Source organism: Thermobia domestica, chromosome 2 (assembly GCF_964235325.1).
Source record: "Thermobia domestica chromosome 2, izTheDome1.hap1.1, whole genome shotgun sequence".
In the NCBI taxonomy this organism is placed as follows: domain Eukaryota; kingdom Metazoa; phylum Arthropoda; class Insecta; order Zygentoma; family Lepismatidae; genus Thermobia; species Thermobia domestica.
Genome location: NC_137455.1, coordinates 140,729,589 through 140,750,488, shown reverse-complemented (window position 1 = coordinate 140,750,488; position 20,900 = coordinate 140,729,589). Strand labels below are relative to the sequence as shown.

Genomic DNA, 20,900 nt, shown 5'->3' with positions numbered 1-20,900 from the left:
ACTGTTACATAGGGGCATCGATTTCTGGGTAACTTTCGCGGGTTCGATTCGCAGTGGGAGCTCCGAACCGTTAAGCTGTAAGTCCACGTTTCATATAACCTCGGTGTTTAAAGGGACGCTAAATTCCAAAGCAAAGCAAATCAAAATCTGGGTAACTTTAAGGGGAATGGAGGCGTAAGACATTTTTGTGTGTTTCCATGTCATATCCAAGCAAAGATCCAAATGACTCCCATGACTTCAAAACGATCAGCTGCAGTATTTGCCGAGCACATGTAAAAAATTAAATGAAATCTTTGACGTCCCGTGATTATGTCTTAGGCTAAAATAGACTGATAAATATGAAGTAATACATGGACTGATAATGTTGGAGGAAACGGGAGAACCTCGAGAAAACTAATGCCATGGAGCTGATGATGCACATGTTAATATCGTGTGCTAATATAACTTTAGTGTGTGTCAATTTCGAAGGGTGTTTTGCCATTTGTGACCTGTTCTGTTCCGCAATGGGAAACAGTACCGCATGCCACTAGTTTTGATGATATAGCTGTTTGCTGTTACATCTCAAATTATTATGTGCGAATGAATGAGTAGATATATGACTGATCAATATATATCTACAAGTTCGCTAATCAAAGAGTAGGCATTCTTAGGTGAAGCGACGAACTGGCTAAAATTAAAAATTAATTGTGTGAGTGTCATTAACATATACTTATTGAGATGAACTCTGTATCGTCCTACGATTATGTAATGTGGTCGGAAAATGGGGATGAGAAATCTACCAAATGGTTGTAAACAAAATGGGAGGAAATAGGACCACCTCGAGAAAACCGATGAACGTGAAAACTCTCGAAGAATGTCCATCAAAAGCTAACGTCCTGTAGGAGCGAAACAGGGATCCAAGGAAACCAGGTAATGTTGTATGTATACATATTTTGATATTCTATTGTCATTTAGTTATGTTTTATTCTTTTTCATTCCAGTAATGGCAAGTGGGACATCATTCGTATTATCATCGATTTTAACGGTGATCCTTTTCTCTGGAATGCAGATGTATAGACAGTGGCTTCAGTCATCGCAGCTTCATACGATACTTGGAGGATATTTGGGATCAGTTCTTTTCATTTTCATTCTTACTGTATCCTTTCAATAACTTAATCGACACTGATTATTATTCACGTAAATTAGTTGTGTAGAATTACGTATTGAACGATGTAATGCATATCTATTAACATTAAGTAAAATTTCTCATGCATTAAAAGATCTAGAAAGTGTTTAGCTACTTGTATTGCTAGAGGCAGCAGAAAACTGTCCGATATTTCAGATACGTGCCCGAGTGTCCTTTTACGAGGAACGAAGATAATTAATGTGTTAAGCAGAAAGTTTATCTGACGTTTGTCAGTATCAGTGGAACACTTAAATAAAAGTTTGTATTATCCGAAGTGTCGTCTGGTTTAATACACCTTTTATTTTTTTATGTGGGGTCTAAACCAGATTATATTGTTTACGGTTAAACTCTGTTATCTGTAAGTGCACTTACAAACCTGATGCCTGTACTTGTTTTGTAGGATACTGATGACACATCGATATTACTGCCAAGGAGATTATTCACATACATTTGGAAAATAAAAATTAATTATTTATTGAGTGTAGTTTTGTAAATTCACTTACAGATAATAAAATTTAACGGGGATAGAAAATAATCTGGTGTAATCCATACGTTAAAAAAAAAAATTAAAAAAAAAATAGTGTATTAAAACAAACAACACTTCAAATAATACGTTGTAGAAATTTTTAAGTATTCCACTGATACTGATAGTACGAGCATGTGAATAATATTCTGCCTAACATGTATTAATCCTCTTTGTTCCTTATAAAAGGATTCTCGAGCACGTATCCGAAATATCGGACGACTTTCTGCTATCTCTATGAATACAATTAGGTGTGTCTAATCTTGAAATGTATATTCCATACGCTCTATTAGTCAATATTGTCAGTTGAGTGTGTGTTAATTTTATTACCCATAAATTTCGAAGAGTAATAAATCGTACAATCGACCTACAGACTTATCACATAATTCCTGTTCTAGAGAATGGAGAACCAGAGAATTTCATACATATCTTTTATGTAGAAACTGGGTTTTCTCGAATTTGCTGAGGAAGACTAGAAAAGCCTCAATACTGTTCCCAGATTTGATATTTGGATGTTTAAAGTATGAGAATTTTTACTTACTGTTTGTTACGTACAAACTAAATACAGCATGTCAACCTAACATTTTAAATTTCTTTTATGTAAGCTCACTTTTTCTTTGAAGAAAAGCGAAATACTATTATTTATAATCATTACAATAATCTGAAGGGTTAACGTTTTCGAGAAACACAGTCGTCCTCATCTGCTTTCTTAAGTCCTAGCAGGCCAGAACGTGTGGAAAGGATTAAAAAAAAAAAAAAAAAAAGTAAACGTACTACATCACGTGAAAGGATCTGGAAAAAAAATGAAAGAAAGAAGTGGAGAGCCGTGTTCTTCGAAAACGTTACTTAATTGGGTTTATTGCGTTGTGCTTCTATTCTTTCAAGTTCATTTAAGGTAGTCATCAGTTCTTGGTACTTTTTTAACAGCAAAGAATTACGGTATCTCCAGTGCTAATTTTCTACGTTTCGCAAAATACCACATACTAAAACAATATGAGCGAAGTTCTGTTGGGTATTGAAATTGGCATTGCTGACTTTATGACGACTTAGATGAATTGAAGACTTGAGAGTGGCAAACATAATCATGTTCTGCTTGTTTCTTGAGTAGCGCGTATGTTTGTAAACAAAAAAGGAACTCAGTTAACTCACAGAAAATGGTTTGTGAAAAGTTCTTGAGACGTAGGGTTACCAAATTTAATTCATCTAGAAAGAGGACATCTATCGAATTTGTCGCAACTAAAAAGAAGACACCTTATTTCAGGTATTGGTGTTTGAAACAAACCACATTAAACAAGTAATTAATGTGAAATGCAAGAACGTTCTTAGCAACAAGTGCAAACAATGTGAAACTGAAAGAGCAACATCAACAGCAACACCAGCCTCAAAACATAAGATCACTAGTCGTTTAAATACGTGGCTGATTCTGTCCGGCACTTGCGCAAGCTCATTTACTAGATTACTTATAATAAATAATCATCCGGACACATTTTCCAGGAAGGGAAAAAACGAGGACATGTCCGGTGAAAAGAAGGGGTTTGGTAACTCTGTTCAGATATTTTGTTGAATTACCTGCGCTACCTTGGTGGGAAAAGGAAAACTGATTGTGATTATGACACGTAAATGCTTTCATTCTTTCTTTGGAAAGTTGGGAGCACTTACTGTAGACACTGTGCGTAAACCTCATAATAATTTTTGGCATGTGTACATGTGTTGGTATTGAAAGGTTTCGTTGTGCAAGCATTGAACAAGATATGAAGGATATGAATTGAAATGAAGTTGGTTTCTGCTTCAGAAAGACTTTAGACGTGTACTACGTGCGGACAGTTTCCAGAGACGCGTTTCTTGTGAACACTTTTTGTTGTTTGTTGTTGTTAAGGCATATAAGTACAATTTAAGAAATAAATGAAATATCTTTTCTTGTACCACTATGTATTTTTTGATGATAGTAGGGAACAGATTGACATGAATAACTATTTTTCACGAAAAATTTTTCGTAATATTAGAAAATTACGCACAGGAATTTGCCGAAACTATTCTTCATGCTTTTAATACTTGAAAGACTGGAAAAGATGAGCAGGGAATTTATGAAACTTGATCTTAAGACTGCAGCTTTTAACATTATATACAAGTTATTGCCTGCTACATCTCTTTTTATGTTTTTTTTTTCTCGCTTATATATTGCGCAGCTAAAGGGTAATATTCTTTTTACTTTAAAGTAAAATTGATTTTTTTTTCTTTTCCGGGGCAAAAGGGTAATAAAATTGATTTTTTTTATTTATTTCGGCGGAGGAGGGTAATTTTACGATTTGGAAATTCAAAGAGCAATAATAAAATTTAGAAAACAATATAGCCTGATATTTTCAAAATACAGTGTGTTTTGAGAAATGAAAGGCAACAGCTGACTTTCCAAAACTTGATTTTTACTATATATGAATTTACATTGTTTGGAAAATAAAAATTTTCGAATTTTATATATATATATATATATATATATATATATATATATATATACGGCTATTCTGGGACAGAACTGGTTAACGCACTGATACAGTATGACTGAGACCCAGACTATATCCTATTACAAAATTTATTTATTTCAAATTCAATGTAATGCGTGCTTTGAGGCATTATTTATTTTTACGAAAATCTTTTTAATTCCAGTCTGTGAAACCATAATTGATGGCAGACAAATTATTCAGAGATGAACAATATCTCGGAGACAGTTAATGTTTTTCTTCATATTTTGTAAGGACCAAATGGATTTATTTTTAAAATTGAGGCTTGCACTAAAAAGGCGGGAGTAATAGCTCCAGTTTACCAAAAATTAGCGAACCTTAAAAATATGAAGAAAAAGATGTTTGCATTTCAATTTGAATTCAGATTTTATATACCACGTATTAACAGATTTTTCTGCACTCTAAGCAAACACCACCACCAAATGTCCTTGCAACATCAGAACGATATTTTAAAGTTTAGTTGCTCTTATTTTTCCATTACTTAGTAAGGTAGATATTTTCTTTCATGGGTAAATAGATTCTGTGAAATAAATAAATAAATTATAATACACGTGTAACACACTAATTAACTTATATTACACCCTAATATTTAATATGATGAACTTTGACGAAATCATACATCTAGTTCTACTCTCTTTGTCGGTTACGAATAAGATGAAAGCAGAGGCTGAACTCGCATTCTTATTTTTTTATATTCAATAGTGAATTTCATTTTTTAGGAGTATCAAGTTAAGTTCCTAAAAGAGACTGCGTAATTGTTCATCAGTAATTGATTTTAAAAAGTATAAACAATTAATTTTTAAATTCCTTTTTGTATGTAATTGTGTAAATATAAATTTATTATTCTTCCTTCTTCTGTACTCTTGCGGGTAAACTTATCCCATTAAACTCTTACCATTTTCAACCTGGTAACATTATCATGTGACTCTTTCTCACGCTATGGGACTCAGTTAGATGTTTCATTATTATTAATACCGGTAAATGAAAACTTACATAGTACACTTGTCATGCAGTGTTGTAAACTAAAGGCGCTACAATATCACAAACATCTAAATTTTAGTGGCCTCTACAACAGTGGGACTGACAGGGTATATGCATATCTTAAGTACTTTAGTATACAGTATTATGATAATGAAATGTCCAATTTCGAAAGAATATGAACAAAGTTATAAGGGATTGAAAGTTGAATTTTTTCAAATGTATTTATTAAAAAAGAATGCTTAGGTATGTACACTTGTGTCCAAAATTGTTGTCGCATGTCTTTAGAAATTACATAAATAGAAATAACTCTCTTTCTTGTGATAGAAAATGTCACATTTCTTCTTTGAAATAAGCAGAAAAACAAAACACATATTTCCAAAAAATTTTTCAATAAAAAATTAAGAAATAAGCAAGTTATAATTAAAAAAAGAAATCTCCGAAACTTTCATCGAAAAATTCTAAGTTCCATTTTCGTAAACGTGGCAAACGCGCAGCGAAATTTACAAAGAGGGAGGGAATTTTATGCTTTGTTAGAAATACAACGTAAATCTGTCATAAGGTTAGTTACTATATATGTGGCACAGCTCTAACAATCATTTTATTAAGCATTTTAAGCATTTTACATTTAAACAAACGACTAAATAGAAATAAGCTACAAAATGTGCGAAGCGATCAGGCATTTTGTGTTAGTGGTTTCGATACATACGTTTACCAAGGTGCCATCCTTACCGTGACTTTGTAGAGTAGTCGGTTAAAGCTTCTTCTTTACATACTTTATTTTTCCACGATCATCACTTCGAATCCCATACTCTATAGTAAGTTTTTTTTTTTTTTTTTTTTTTTTTTTTTTTTTTTAAGATTATGTGAATTCCTTAAGGAACAATGTTTTGTTCTAATAATGCTCCTTAGTATTATCCTCTTCATTCTAGTTTATTTGAATATTTCCAAATAATTTAGAATTATGTCTTTAAAAACATTAAAACTCAAGAATTTTATAAAAAGCGGAAGCTTCATTTATAATCATTTTCATAACCGAAATGAGAAACTTACAAATAGTGGAATTTTAATTAACATATGGCTAAGCTTTCATAAAACAGTAACTAATAATAATAATAAAAAAAACATTTACTCCGCATAGTTTCTGCAAGTAATATGCAGGTAATAGGCAGAAAAATGAACGTAAACTATTAGATGTCGATTAAAAATTAGTAGGGATAGTTCTAAAGCCAAGTAGAAAATTCTCTCTGCTTCATGAAAATAATGAACATTTTACAAAAATAATAGTATTTTTGCTATATCGGAAATTTGTTTAGTAAATAAATAAATAAAATACAATTTCATAATTCAATCACTCTTACTCGATAGCTTGAAGAGAAACTGTTCGGCCGGGATCCTTCGGTTTTCTTCGTAGCACACGAAGGGACACGAAGTTGATCCGAACCAAGGGAAAGGGTTTGGAAAGAAATAGTATCACGCCACAGAACGGCATGATATGTGACAATGGCCACGGCAGTGACACGGATGGATCATGGCAGGGGAATGACATGGGCATGATACACTATGTGTGAATTGATATTTAACTGAAAACTGGCACATTCAGTACACGAGGGAGTCAAGTTCACTTTTGAAATTTTAGACATGATTTATCTTTAATATCTCTACTTGAATCTCCTTTCAGAGCGCGTAAGGTTCAAAGATTCATGTTCAGAAATTGTTAAAAGTGCAAAGTATATCTGTCATAATGTTAGTTACCATACATATGAAATAGCTCTAATAATGATATTAAGCATTTTACACGTAAACAAAGGAATAAATAGAAATAAGCTTTTATGTTAAACGATCATGTATTTTGTGTTAGTGGTTTCCTTATATGCGTCTGCAAGTAGTTCGCTCTTAACTTACCTTTGTAGAGTAGTTACTTAGCACTTGCTCTTTATTCTTTATTTTTCCATAACCATCAGTAAAAAATCACATACCCGATAGTCCTTTTTTTTAAAAACAAACGCTTGCTCTCTCTATTCGTTATAGTGTTTTCCAACAAGTAGTAGGGTGATTTGTTAAAGCATGATTTAGTGCCCTCTTTTTTTTTTGTTTTTTCGATGATCATTAGTTCCAGCTCCGTGCCTACAGTATTTTTAAAAGTTTGTTCGCGAGATTTTGTTATACACCTCTCTTCTATTAATAAAAGGTATTTGATATTATTCTTTTTATGTTAGTAATTTAAGTATGGGCAAACAATTCATTTTTGCCTTTAGACGTGTTTCGGAAGATACTATATTTTTATCACAAATTTGGAGCTGATTTCTTCCTTAGGATACCGATTCTAATGAAAGCAATATGATAAAAAAGAAAACTGATTCGACTATCTTCGAAGTTTAATTCCAAACGATTCAGTCATTATCCGTGATGAAAGTGATGAGTACAAACTATTTCTCCCGAGGGAGAATTTCAATATACAGGGTTAAAGTAGCATTGCAAAAGTACTGGTTTCTTCGGAAGTTTGGACGGGAGTGGTAAGAATTTCATTGGTCCCAGGAGAAAATGTGACCCTCTGGTACCCCCTGAAACCATCAGTACGTGGTGATGAGGCAATCAACATCAACTTAATTTTTACAAATTGCCCTTTCTCTTTTTAGAAGCCAAGCTATCCTAAACGCTAGAATAAGTCTTCACTTACTTCATTGACGAATTTATATAAGTAGATTCAAGTCCCTAATGACGGACTTGCAGGATACACTATTTTATCATGTATTTTGAATCTCCTTCTGCTTTAGGATATATATTTTGGCGACAGTGAGGTGGTGAAATGATTTGGCGTGGTAGACCTGGATTCGATTCCCGGAGGGAGCTCATATGGTTCTGATTCCACATTAATCAGTAGGTCGCGTCTCATATAGCCTCGCTGTTGAAAGGGACTTTAAACTCAAAATCAACTCAACTCTAGCCAAGTGATTCTGATTTTCAAAAATTCGTTTTACATAGTTCAGCGTTTCCCTGTGATGAGGAGACAGAAAACTTCGATTCATATGTTGAGAAAGTATTATATAAATTACCTTTATACCTTTTCCTGTAGATGCTGAATATTCGAAAACTCGATTACACCGAACCATTTATTTTAGTGAGGAGTTTATATATCAAACTTCATCTATATAAAATGAGTGACTTTTGAGATCCTTTATTTATAGGTTAAATTTTAAAATTCCGTTTCCCCCTTAGGATGCAAATTTTAACAAAACATTGACAAGACGACAGTGCTAATTATGTTCAGAAAACCATTTAACTAAACTAAAAAATGAAGCAACCACCCATTTTCGTATAATTCGTTTATATGTGTTATGGAGATGTATTTAATAAACTGGCAATCGTGGAGCAATCAATTAGTGTGCACTCACTAAATGTTCACGTTTGGTGATGATCAGCAGTTCAAATCCTGCATACTAGTTTTTTTTATTTATTATTATGTTCACATTTTGTTAGTGATATTTTTTAAAAAACTCTCTTTTAATCCAGCGTGGGAGGCCCGGGTTCGATTCCCCTTTGGGAGCTCATGTGGTTCGGATTTCACTTTAATCAGTAGGTACACGTCTTATATAGTCTCGCTGCTGAACGGGACGTTAAACTCAACTCAACAATCTCTTTTAATCTAAAAAATATTTCTCAATATTACTAATTTAATGCTATTCAATTTGAATGTGTGCATAAAGTATAATTCAAACTTTTATATTTATCAAATATTACAATTAGCAAGATTTCAATAAAAAGAAGGAACTTAATTGTCACAACCTGAAAATGAAACTTTAATAAAACATTACTTTCCTATTTATTATGCATCATTTAGTGCTAACTATATTTGTTGTATTATTTTGCAAAACAAATTAATTTAAATATTCTAGAAAAAGTAACTACATTTGTTAATTCCTTTTGTACACAATGCTGTGATAAATCGTTACATTATTACATAAACAAGTATCAAAATTATTTTATCGAAAATTTCTTCTAATTGAATGCAGAATATTTTAAAATCATCATTCAATGTTTTGTTGCATAAAAATGACCATAATAGGATTGCTTTTTTTGTTTACTCTACATATGCACTGCAAGTTATACGTAAATGTAGTTGAAATAATTAATATAATATAAAAATATATATATCAATTGGCGATTAAAAAAAGTGTTGGTCAATATGAAGATCTACAAGTATGATTTTATGCGAAGTTGTCTAATATATATGTGAAATTAAAATTAAATATTTTTTTAAACACAGCAGTCCAAGTTAATTTGTTTGATTGTAAATGTAATATTTAAAAAAAAAAACGCTTAATACTCCTTGATGAGGGTGAAAAGGCGACGTAAATAAGTTTTCGGTTTGATGGCTGATCTTGAGTTTGTCGTCTCTTTGAGCACTGAGACTATATGAGACGCAGATCTACAGCTTAATGTGGGTTCCGATACACATGCGCTCTCACCGGGAATCTGAACTGGATCGTTTGCGTCGAAAAGGCGTACGTGAACCTTATAATCACGAAGGAACAGTTTTCACTTCAAGGAGAAATTCCAGTTGGAGGTGACTTGAAAGTGTTTATTTCGGAAGAAAGATTAAATATTTCAGAATGGTTAACTTTTTCAGGTCTAAAAAACCTATTTAGTTGCGTCTGAACTTTTGGAAATGTCATTTTGAAGGTAGATAGAGTCTTGAGTGTGTGTGTTTTATACTATATTTTACAGTGACCTTATTGTTTCTCATAGTCATTCTCTGAAATGAAGTTTTTAAAGTGGCAATTTTAGTCGAAATCTTTTATTTTAAGGTATATGTATGAAATTAAGTTAGAAATCCCCCTTCAGTAGTGTTTGAAGGATTGATCTTAAACGATTCATACTTAACACGTTATCTTTCACCCAGTGCTTCTTCCGGACAAGCTCTGACAGTGCCCCTCGTAATACTGACAAGGAGAAGGCAGAGTTTGGTAAGTGAACTTCGGAGCCATTTTTTGGGGGTGGGAGGTTGTAGTGCACATTTAAGGAGTTAATATTACAAACTGAAGAGCGCCATGGCCAAAAATAACGTAGAAAAACCGTCTTAAAGTTTTCTAGTCGCGAATTGACGGTGTGGCAGAGTGAGTAAAATCTGTAACTCATGTGTAAAGTGTCCCGGGTTCGATTCCTGTTCGAGTCACACATCTCTTTTTTTTTAACCAATAAAGTAAGCATTTGTAACTATAAGTAAAATATTAATTCATAGTATGTTTATAATGAATAAAACAATAGAAACTTTCAAATCACTTGTAAAATCTTTCAATGTTCCATGTTAACTGGCAAACAAAATTTAATCTATTCTGTAAACATGCTGATATCATGAGTTATATTATGGTTACGACCAGTGGTGTATTTGCGATTTTACTTCGGGGAGGGGGGGCTTTGCCAACTTTAGTCCTGGAAATGTGAAAATTCTCGAAGATATTTCATTTACTTTAATATAGTAAATAATATTTCGGGGGGGGGGGCTTAAGCCCGGAAGCGCCCCCAATAAATACGCCACTGGTTACGACAGTCGTTGTGTATTAAATGTTTTTGACGCTTCGTGTCTACATCTGTTGAAAATGTACGAATTACAAAGAAGTTGAGAGGGAACTCCCCTTTGCTAATACTGGATGTTGCTATAACCAAAGGAGATTTCCTCCTCATTTCCCTTGTAATTTGCACACTGTTTACAGATGTAAACACGAAGCGTCAAGAACATTTTTTACACAACGACTGCGGTAACAATAATATTTACGGAATAGATTCAATTTTGTTTCTACCGTAGTTAAAATGGAACATTGAAAGATTTTACAAGTGATTTGAAAATTTCTATTGTTTTATTCATTATAAACATATAATGAATTAATATTTTACTTATAGTTACAAATGGCTACTTTATTGGTTGAAGCAAAAAAAAAAAAAAAAAAGTGTATGACTCGAACAGGAATTAAATCCGGAACCCTTTACGCATGAGTCAAAGATTTTTTTTTTCACTTTGCCACGCCGACACTTGGTAAATGTGGTAAATGTGTCGTACAATTCATGCAGCGAGGAAAAAACTTGAAGACGGTTTTTCTCCGTTATTTTTGGCCATTGCGCTCTCCCAGTTTGCAATGTTAATTCTTTAAATGTGCACTAACAACTCGCAAAAAGTAGCCCAAGGTTTACTTACCAAAGTCTGCCTTCTCCTTGTGAGTGTCCCCCCCCCCCCCCGAACATTAATTCTTAAAGAAACAGTGCTTTCACCGAATACTGATTTTTGTTTCTAATCTTGTAGACATATCTGCTGAGGTGGTAGTCATAATTTACGTTTTAGCGAAATATTTCTGAATAGAATTTCGTTCAGACAAAGGATGACTTCAAATCTATACTTCCTACACATTATGGATTACAGGGGTTACCTAGTACTTTGCCGTACTATGTAAGGTATGCCGAACAAATTGTTCGTAAGGAGAGTGCACAAGAAAGTAAAAAAGCAGTGTCATCTTTAGATTTTTATTCAAAACTTTCAATTGAAATATAATTCGTTGAGCATTGAGACTATTTTAAACAAATTCAAAATACTTTGATGGATTCCTAATTCCAATTCTTAATTCAGAAATCTGAGGACGTCTATATTCTAAGTGACGAAAATACCGAAGTTTCTTGTCTAACGAGTTAATTGGCTTCCTAGCGTAATTCTTTATTTCTTTTCTGTACACGAAAATACATAGATTAATACCTATGATCAGTGGCGTATTTAGGGGGGTGGCTTCCGAGCTTAAGCCCCCCCCCCCCCGAAATCTTACTTAGTATAGTAAAGTAAATGAAATATCTTGCAGAATTTTCACATTTCCAGGCAAAGCCCGCCCCGAAAGTTAGCAAAGCCCCTCCCGAAACAAAATCGTAAATACGCCACTGCCTATGATATTAATCAAAGAAACTTTTTTCTGACGTAACAAGCAATTATTATAACCACTTATTTCTAATTTAATATGATGTGTAACTCTTGTTATAGATGTTATATCAGCTTGAGAGTTTATACTGTAAAAGTTATAGGAAGAGAGTCCTTAGCTATCTAATGATTAGGCTGCTCTAGAGTGTATTAACTGCTAAGGGGTGTGGGATTAAGCATTGTTCTATTGTTAAATTATTATTTATTATTTAACACTATTTTGAAGAGGGAACATAATTAAATTAACTCTCGCAGAAAATAATAAATATTTTACAAAAACAATTGTTTCAAAAACTTTATCACATGAATGGTAACTAATGAATGTAGGTGTGCAGTTAGCACTGGCGCTTGAAAATCAGGAGTCTCCGTGTTTCAATTACATATATGTCTTCTTGGCTAGAGATTCTCCATCCCATTACGCGGAGGCAGGGATACATATTTTTAATATATAGGCCATGGCTGAATTAATAAATATTCTGTTCATTTTTTGTTAATGTTTGAGTGCACCTGGATCTTTTGGGCTATCAACTTTATCTAAAATCTTTTAAATAAATAAAACAAATAACGCAATCACCATAATTTGATCCCACATTGAATACAAGAGTGAAGTCAAAACATACTCTTACAAAACATTATACAGCTCAATGAAGACAGTAAATATAAATTATTTATTCTAAATGAACGTTTAAAATAAATGTGAATACCATATTGTATGTATACTGATAATCAAATAATTTCCCTAATTTCAGAGATTCAGTTATTCAGGTAAGATTGAATATTAGCATGTGCAATCCTTCTAGTTAGTGGCTTTATACAGGGTGTTTCAAAGCAACACCGACAAAATATTTGGGATGTGATTAATGACACCAAGATAGGACAAAAAGTATAGACCAGTCTGGGTGCACAAATGCTTCCTTTCGGAGTTATAGTATGCCAAAAATATGAAAAATGAACTTCAAAGGTCCATAGGTCCAAATCTATGGCACTCACCGTGGTCGAGTCAAGACTTCACTTAGGAACTATATGTGCTCTCTCCAAATATCCAACTTTCACAATCCTGCGGTACTTCCGCAACAATTTTTAGAGAGGTAGTTGGTGAGTACTTCAAATCATATGCCTTTAGCCAAACTCCCTCTATAGAAATTATTGCGTGAGTACCTTAAGATTCTGAAACATGCATTTTTGGATAACTCACGTATTAGTTTCTAAGTGAAGTCTTGACCCGACTACGGTAGGTCCCATAGTTTTGGACCTATGGACCTTTAAAATTCTTTTTTTTTTTTCATGTTTAAGGCAGCCTATAACTCCGAAAGGAAACATTTGTAAATCCAGGTTGGTCCATATTTTTTGTCTTGTTTTGGTTCAGGAATCACCTCCCAAACGTTATCGGTGTTGTTTTGAAACATTCTGTATATTTGATACCAAATAATAGGTATGGTTCAGAAATATAAAAAAGATAATAATCAACATTCAAAAGATAATTATCAAATTTGCTTTGGAAACACGCGAAAATCTAGTTAAGAATTTCAAAAGTACTTTAAGAAATTTATCCTAATTTAGAGATATGAATCCACTTTATTTTAATGGCGTAGAGACTCGGATTCGATTCCCGGTGGGAGCTCATGTGGTTCGGATTCCACGTGAGTTAGTAGGTCCACGTCTAATATAGCCTCGCTGCTGAACGGGACGTTAAACTCAAAATCAACTCAACCCAACTTCATTTCAAGTTTGGTTATGAATAGGAATTTGTTTAAATTACTTGCAAAGAAAATACGATTTTCGACTATTGTATTTTACTTTTCATCAGTCAATAATGAAGCCCTACGTTTTCAATGCAACAGACGTCTTCTTAATAATGCCAAACAATGGTAGTAATTAGGTATCACTCTTGTATATGATTTTTAATTACGAAGGAATATTATGTATAAAATTTTGGCGGCTTGGCAGCAATTCTGCAAGGAATTGGTAGGCGTAGCAGCTAGTGAGAGGCTAGAGTAGAGGTAGCGTTTCGGCTTTAGGTAGTGAGGGTTGCGAGATCGAATCCCACCCAAAGCACATTTTATTTTTTAAAAATATATTTCGATGATTGTCACAATTTTTTCTGCATGCTTAATCACATATTCACATAACATTTTATGGATGAAATGTAGCCCTTAAAAGGGCTGTTTGAAACTAAACACGTTCTTAATATGATGTCCAGTGACCACCTGCTTCAACAACCGCTAACATTCGACGAGGCATTCTTTCTATCATTCGACGGACATAGCCAGTGCCATTCGTAGCAAGATCTTCCCAAACATTAACGATCGAATCCCAGAGCTCATTGGAAGTTCTAGGAACTTCATTAGCCCATTTCTCCCTCAAACATCTCTTTACCTCTGCCCAGACATTTTCTATTGGGTTAAGATCTGCTCCGCGTGGAGGCCAATTGATTACCTCTACATCATTTTGCTCTGCCAGCCACTCTTGGACAACTCGTGACATATGGACAGGTGACCGGTCGTGTTGAAAGTGGATTGCTCCCTCAGGATAACGTTCGCGAACAGATGGCAGCATAATATTCTCCAAGATGAACTTATACTGCGCACCTGTAAGACGCCCATCAATCCTGTGAAGATACCCAAATCCATCTGCAGAGATCCAGCCCCAGACAGCCACTGATATGCGTCCGCTGGAACGCTTGTGCCATATGTATCGAGGATCGAACCTGGAACCTCTCTCACGAAAGACACAGACTGGTCCATCATTTGCAGAAGAAAATATACATTCATCGCTGAAAATGACATTTGTCCAGTTCCGATGCATATTTTCCTCTGCAAATTGACGTCGTCGTCTGATGTGTTCCGCAGAAAGAAATTCCTTAATGGCTGCACGCCGAGCGAATAGATTAGCCTCCCTGAGTCGCCTAATAGCTGTTTGGCGTGATCCAGGAAATTCAGCGGCTTGTCGCAGTTGACGCGAATTTGAATGGGGAGTTTCCTTGGCTTGTTCAACCAGACGACGGTCTTGCTCGTTTGTGGTAACTCGGCGTCTCCCATTACCACGACGACGAATTGTTTCCCCGGTAACACGATATCTATGTGCCCACCGCTGACCAGTTCTAGGGTGAATGCCTACATGCTCCGCGGCTTGCTTAGCGCTGTAACCTTCGTCAAGAAGCGTTATGAAACGAATTCTTGCTTCCTCCATGACGTCTACCACTCAAATGTAAGGGAATGTCTATCTAAAAGAAATCCCATGTATTACGTGGCATTTACTAGACACGAACTCCCTTTTATCGAATTTTGATTGGTTGTCATATCAGATATTTGGTAGTGTGAATTGAGTCCTTACTTAGCCCTACAGTATCACACGAAACACAGCCAGAGGCGTTTTCTTTGAGCTTTACCTTTGAATGTGCATAATGTAACTTGTATTCTCCAGGCGTTTCAATAACCCAACACACTTAGCTTCAGAACTAGTAACAGTATATATGTATATACCTCAGTTTCATTCAATGACATCTAGAATACTTCTTCCAGCACCGAGGTTATATAAGACGTAGACTTACAGACTAGCGTTTAATTTGAACAAATGCACATTCACCGATAATCGAACCAGGCCCGTATCCAGGGGGTCTAGGGGGGCCGGCACCCCTAAATTTTAGCTGCCCCCTAAAAGTTTCACGGCAGGCTTGCAAATGAACTATAATGTGGTGATGAACTATAATATGGTTGGATCGGGCCTCCCCTAACTTCAGCCGGACCCCCTTTACATTTTTGAGCTGGCTACCGGCCTGAATCGAATCCCAAGTGCCCCCATTCCTTTCACAAGGACACCCCTTAGCCGCAAGTGAACGCAACATTCCTTTAAATTATATTTACCTGAACCACTTTAAATCACATATAGACCCGATTTCATTCATTTTTAATTTTCTTCCTAACAATAAATCCTATTTAATGTATGTATACAATTTACCGGTAAAATAAGTACAACTGAAATAGGAAATAGCGATGGCCAATTCCAGAATTTTTACTTCCCGGAATCCAAAAAGTAAAATCGGAAACATTCTAGATTTCGGAAAATTCCGATTTTGGAAAAAAATTTGGAATTCGGAAAAAATCCGGATTTCAGTAAAATTCCGATGTCGGAAAATTTTCGTATTTTTTCCGAAGTCCGGAATATTTCTAAATTCCGGAATTGTTCCGACATCGAAATTTTTCCGAAATCCGGAAAGTAAACTTACCGATTCCGGAAAATAAATTTTCTGGATTCCGGATCGCGAAAAATTTTGGCCATCGCTAGGAAATAGTAGGCTGTAATCTATATATCAAGGGTGCATTCGTGCTTGTGTTTTAACCTGCATCTGATTGCTTCAGAGAAAAACGTAGAATTTCTACATTTATTTCTTTAATAGCAAAGATGTCCGTTGATTGTACGGGAAGAATAGTTTTATTTGAAAAATATTTTGAAGGTTGTTTGGACCTTCTTTCTCCTCTCAGAATGCGTATTTGAATTGAAGTGAACTGATGGAAACTAAGCTCGACTCAAGTGCTTACTATGTGCACAAATTCATTTCAAATGGCTGAGTCGTTTTTCGTGGTGAAACAGAAAATATCGATGCAATTTTATACTGTTTATTGAGAAAACATAGAGGAATAGTTGCGCTTCATCCTAAAAGCGAAATTTTCGAAAACTTTGTATCTTGTGTCCATCGAGTTTTAACAAGGAGTTTATTTACCAGATTCCATATTCCAAATCAGTCCATATTCGTGATATACTATATATATATATATATATATTGCATAATTTTTAAACCGACTATCCCCCCAGAGCATTTTAATGAAATAGACATGACAAAAGCAATGTCGAGTTAACACTTAAGAAATTTTCCTATCATGATGAGACTGTATTGTATTCGAATGCGAAAAAAGTCATGGTAGAAATTGCTCCTTCCTTACGTGAAAACGGAATTGTTGAAAATACTAGAACGAGTGCCTATATATTTTAAATTAGGAATATATACGGTGACTTTCATATCCTTAACTTAAAGATCTCGTAAGATACTCTATTTTTTATGTATACTTTGGATCATGTTTCCCTCCTTAGTATATGTGTCCGTCCTTATTAAAGTAAAATAAATAAATAAATGAATAAAACATTGAAGTGGAAGACAGTGCTAACTATGTCTAGCTATTATCATGTTACTTTCATTAAAATATGTTTGCTAAAAGATGAGAGATATTCAAAATGTATGCCAAAAATATATCTTGGAAATCACTCAAGTTTAACAGATGAAACTCAGTATATAAGTTCCTTATTAAATCTAAGCTGGTATGAATCCCAGCGCTCTTGAACATTTCGATTTATAAGTATGAGGATATCAATTTCCATATTATTCTAGTTTCCCATAGTCTGTTCATAAAATAACCAAATTTTAAAAAGGTTACATCGTTTAAAATGAATTTGTGACTTGCGTCTACCTGAGTTTTTATCATCTCACTTTAATTCATAGGGGCGTCCCAAAGGGGGAAGAGTCCCCAAATATACCTTTCAAATATGTTCCATACATGTAATCTTCCCGTGACAAGAACCGGCATTTCAACTAGTATATTGCGTAAATGAAATCAACCTTGACTATCGAAATCGAAACGAAAAAAAAAAAGAAGAATTTTAGGAATGATCCAAAAAATGAATCAAAAGATTGCGATCTTGGTCAATAATCAGTTTCTTAATCAAGGGCACAAAATTTTTGAATGGTCCCTAAATCAAGTGTTCGTATTTTCGACGGAATAAGCACATTACACTGAGTTATGTGATAGTTTGGGTTTGGCTACACTATATGTAGAACTCCAGATAAAGGTGTAGAAGAAAAATTTTGATTGAATGAAATATATTAGATTTTTTTTTCAGGGGTCACAACATTTATGAAAGGCCCCTAAATCGAGGGTTTTTTTTTTTTTTTTTTTTTTTTTTTTTTTTTTTTTTTTTTTTTTTTTTGCGAAATAAGCAAATGATACTGACAAGTAAACCTTACGTTTGGGTGAATCGAGTTGCTGACTGAGACACACATGAAAAAGTAGTACTAAATGTGATTAGTATTTCAGTGAAGTTTTAGGTGCGAAGCTCCAGGGGTTTAGGAGATACAGCTACCAGAACATCACATGGAAGTACAGAATAGTCTTCATACAGTTGGAGGTAAAAGCTCTGTAAGACCTCTTGTAACGACAAAAGGTGCATAACAAATATATGGGTACATATTAGGACTAGGGGGAAGTCATATAGTAAGGGTATATCTGACGGCGGCCATCTTGAAATCCGCCATTTTGAATCAAGCTTAAGTTTTTAAAATAGGAATAGGGTCATGTGATACATGATTTAAGACTCAAATTTAATCAGAAGAACAATGGTGACGTTAATTTTGATTTACGCGCAATTGGTAAAAAGTTACAGGGAAATTAAATATTGTTGCAGCATATGTATTAGTTCTTTACCCCACCTTGTAAATTTTGTTTTAATGATAATAATTAAATAAAAAGCAGGTGGATAAATATTAGGTCTATGGTAAGAGTTGCATTGATGGCGGCCATGTTCAAATCATCCATTTTGAATCAGACAAAAGTTTTAAACAAAACGCATAACAGTGAGACCTTATTAATAGCAAATTTTACCATAACCATTTTTAACAATTTTTGCTTTATCATTAACCAGCACAAAGTTAAATGGATCGCTTCTTACGACTACTGCTTTGACGGAATTGTTAACGACAAATGTGTCAAGTGTAACTCGATTGCCTGTGTCAGGTGTGCTCACTGTGAGCAGAGCATTTGTGCAAGTCATGCACTCTTTTCTGAATTACATATTGATTGTACTAATTGAGGACTTTTCTGGAAAACACCAAAGACCCAAGTTCAATTATGACTCAGTTCCACTTTGGTCATTTTTATTTAAATTAGCAACTTGTTTATGCGATAACAAATGCTGGTTAATGATAAAGCAAAAATGGTTATACCGTTGGATTTATGGTAAAATTTGCTATTAATAAGGTGTCACTGTTACGCGTTTTGTTTAAAACTTTTGTCTGATTCAAAATGACGGATTTAACAAAGCCGTCAACAAGGCAACTCTTACCATAGACCTAATATTTATCCATCTGCTTTTTATTTAATTATTATCATTAAAAGAAAATTTACAAGGTGGGGTAAAGGACTAATACATATGCAGCAACAATATTTAATTTCCCTGTAACTTTTTACCAATTGCGCGAAAATCAAAATTAACATCACCATTGTTCTTCTGATTAAATTTGAGTCTTAAATCATGTATCACATGACCCTATTCCTATTTTAAAAACTTAACCTTAATTCAAAATGGCGGATTTCAAGATGGCCGCCGTCAGGTATACCCTTACTATATGACTTCCCCCTAGTCCTAATATGTACCCATATATTTGTTATGCACCTTTTGTCGTTACAAGAGGTCTTACAGAGCTTTTACCTCCAACTGTATGAAGACTATTCTGTACTTTCATGTGATGTTCTGGTAGCTGTATCTCCTAAACCCCTGGAGCTTCGCACCTAAAACTTCACTGAAATACTGACCACATTTAGTACTACTTTCTCATATGTGTCTCAGTCAGCAACTCGATTCACCCAAACGTAAGGTTTACTTGTGAGTTAAATGATAGTATGAGTTTGGCTACACTATATGTAGTTCTCCAGGTATAAGGCGTACAAGAAAATTTTGCCTAAAATATATTGAATCTTTTGATCCAATAAAACAAAAATATTAAGATAGGTAATTTTTAACAATGTTCTGTATTTTTTTACTTTAATTAACGCTCGTATATTAAAGGTGATAAAGGATTAAAAAATTATGCCAATAATAAAATACCTCAGAGCCTCTCAAATTACGGCTGTGAAACTCGATACAAATGTCTTATTATAAATAAATAGACATATATCCTAACATTTTCAAAAATTCCAACTTTAAGAAGTAGTAGAGGGGATTTCTTCAATTGTTTTATTCATATTATTTTGTTATCTATTGCATCATCACAAAAACATTCCAACCGTTTCAAATTAGTTTTTAAACATAATTATCAACCTTTTCGAACGAAGGCTTTATTATGTTACTTTCGTCTAAAGTCCATAGAGAAAGAGGGTGGAAAAATTTATGCTTAAAAAACAGTATCTCATAAGACTAATAAGGGGAAAGCAGACTTTGGTAAATGAACTTCGGGTTCATCCTTCGCGAGGTAGTAGTGCATATTTAAGTGTATATATTACAAAATGGGAGAACACAATAGCCAGAAATAGTGGAGAAAACGCGTCTTAAAGATTCCGACTCTCGCATATGATACCACGCGTAAAGTTATCAAGTGACGACGTGGCAGAGTTAGGAGCATCTACGGCCCCGTGCAAATGGTTCCGGGTTGCATCCTCGCTCGATTCAACTTTTTTGTTTTTTGCTTTAACCAATAAAGTAGCCATAAAATATTAATTCACCATATGCTTATAATGCATAAAACAATAGAAATATTCAAATCAGTTGTAAAATCTTTCAATGTTCTGTGTTAACTAGCAATTAATTGTACCCTATTCCGCGTTGTATATTGATATCACGCATTATATTATGGTTAGCACAGTCGTGCAAAAAATGTTCTTGTCGCTTCGTGTCTATATTTGTGAACATTGTGCGAATTACAAGGGTAATGAGGGAGAAATTCCCTTTGGTAATACTGGATGTATGCTGTAATCAGCGGCGTCATTTCAGACTTCAATT

At 34.2% G+C, this 20,900-nt stretch overlaps 1 protein-coding gene across 1 annotated transcript in view; it reads left to right on the top strand.

The window, feature by feature from the left end:
- Nucleotides 1-20,900, top strand: part of LOC145675749 (dolichyl-diphosphooligosaccharide--protein glycosyltransferase subunit KCP2) — a 51,883-nt gene that overhangs the window by 9,432 nt on the left and 21,551 nt on the right. The window contains exon 2 of the mRNA XM_081746398.1: nucleotides 981-1,135. Coding sequence (XP_081602524.1) covers nucleotides 981-1,135 — 155 coding nt within the window. The remainder of the gene's footprint in view (nucleotides 1-980; nucleotides 1,136-20,900) is intronic.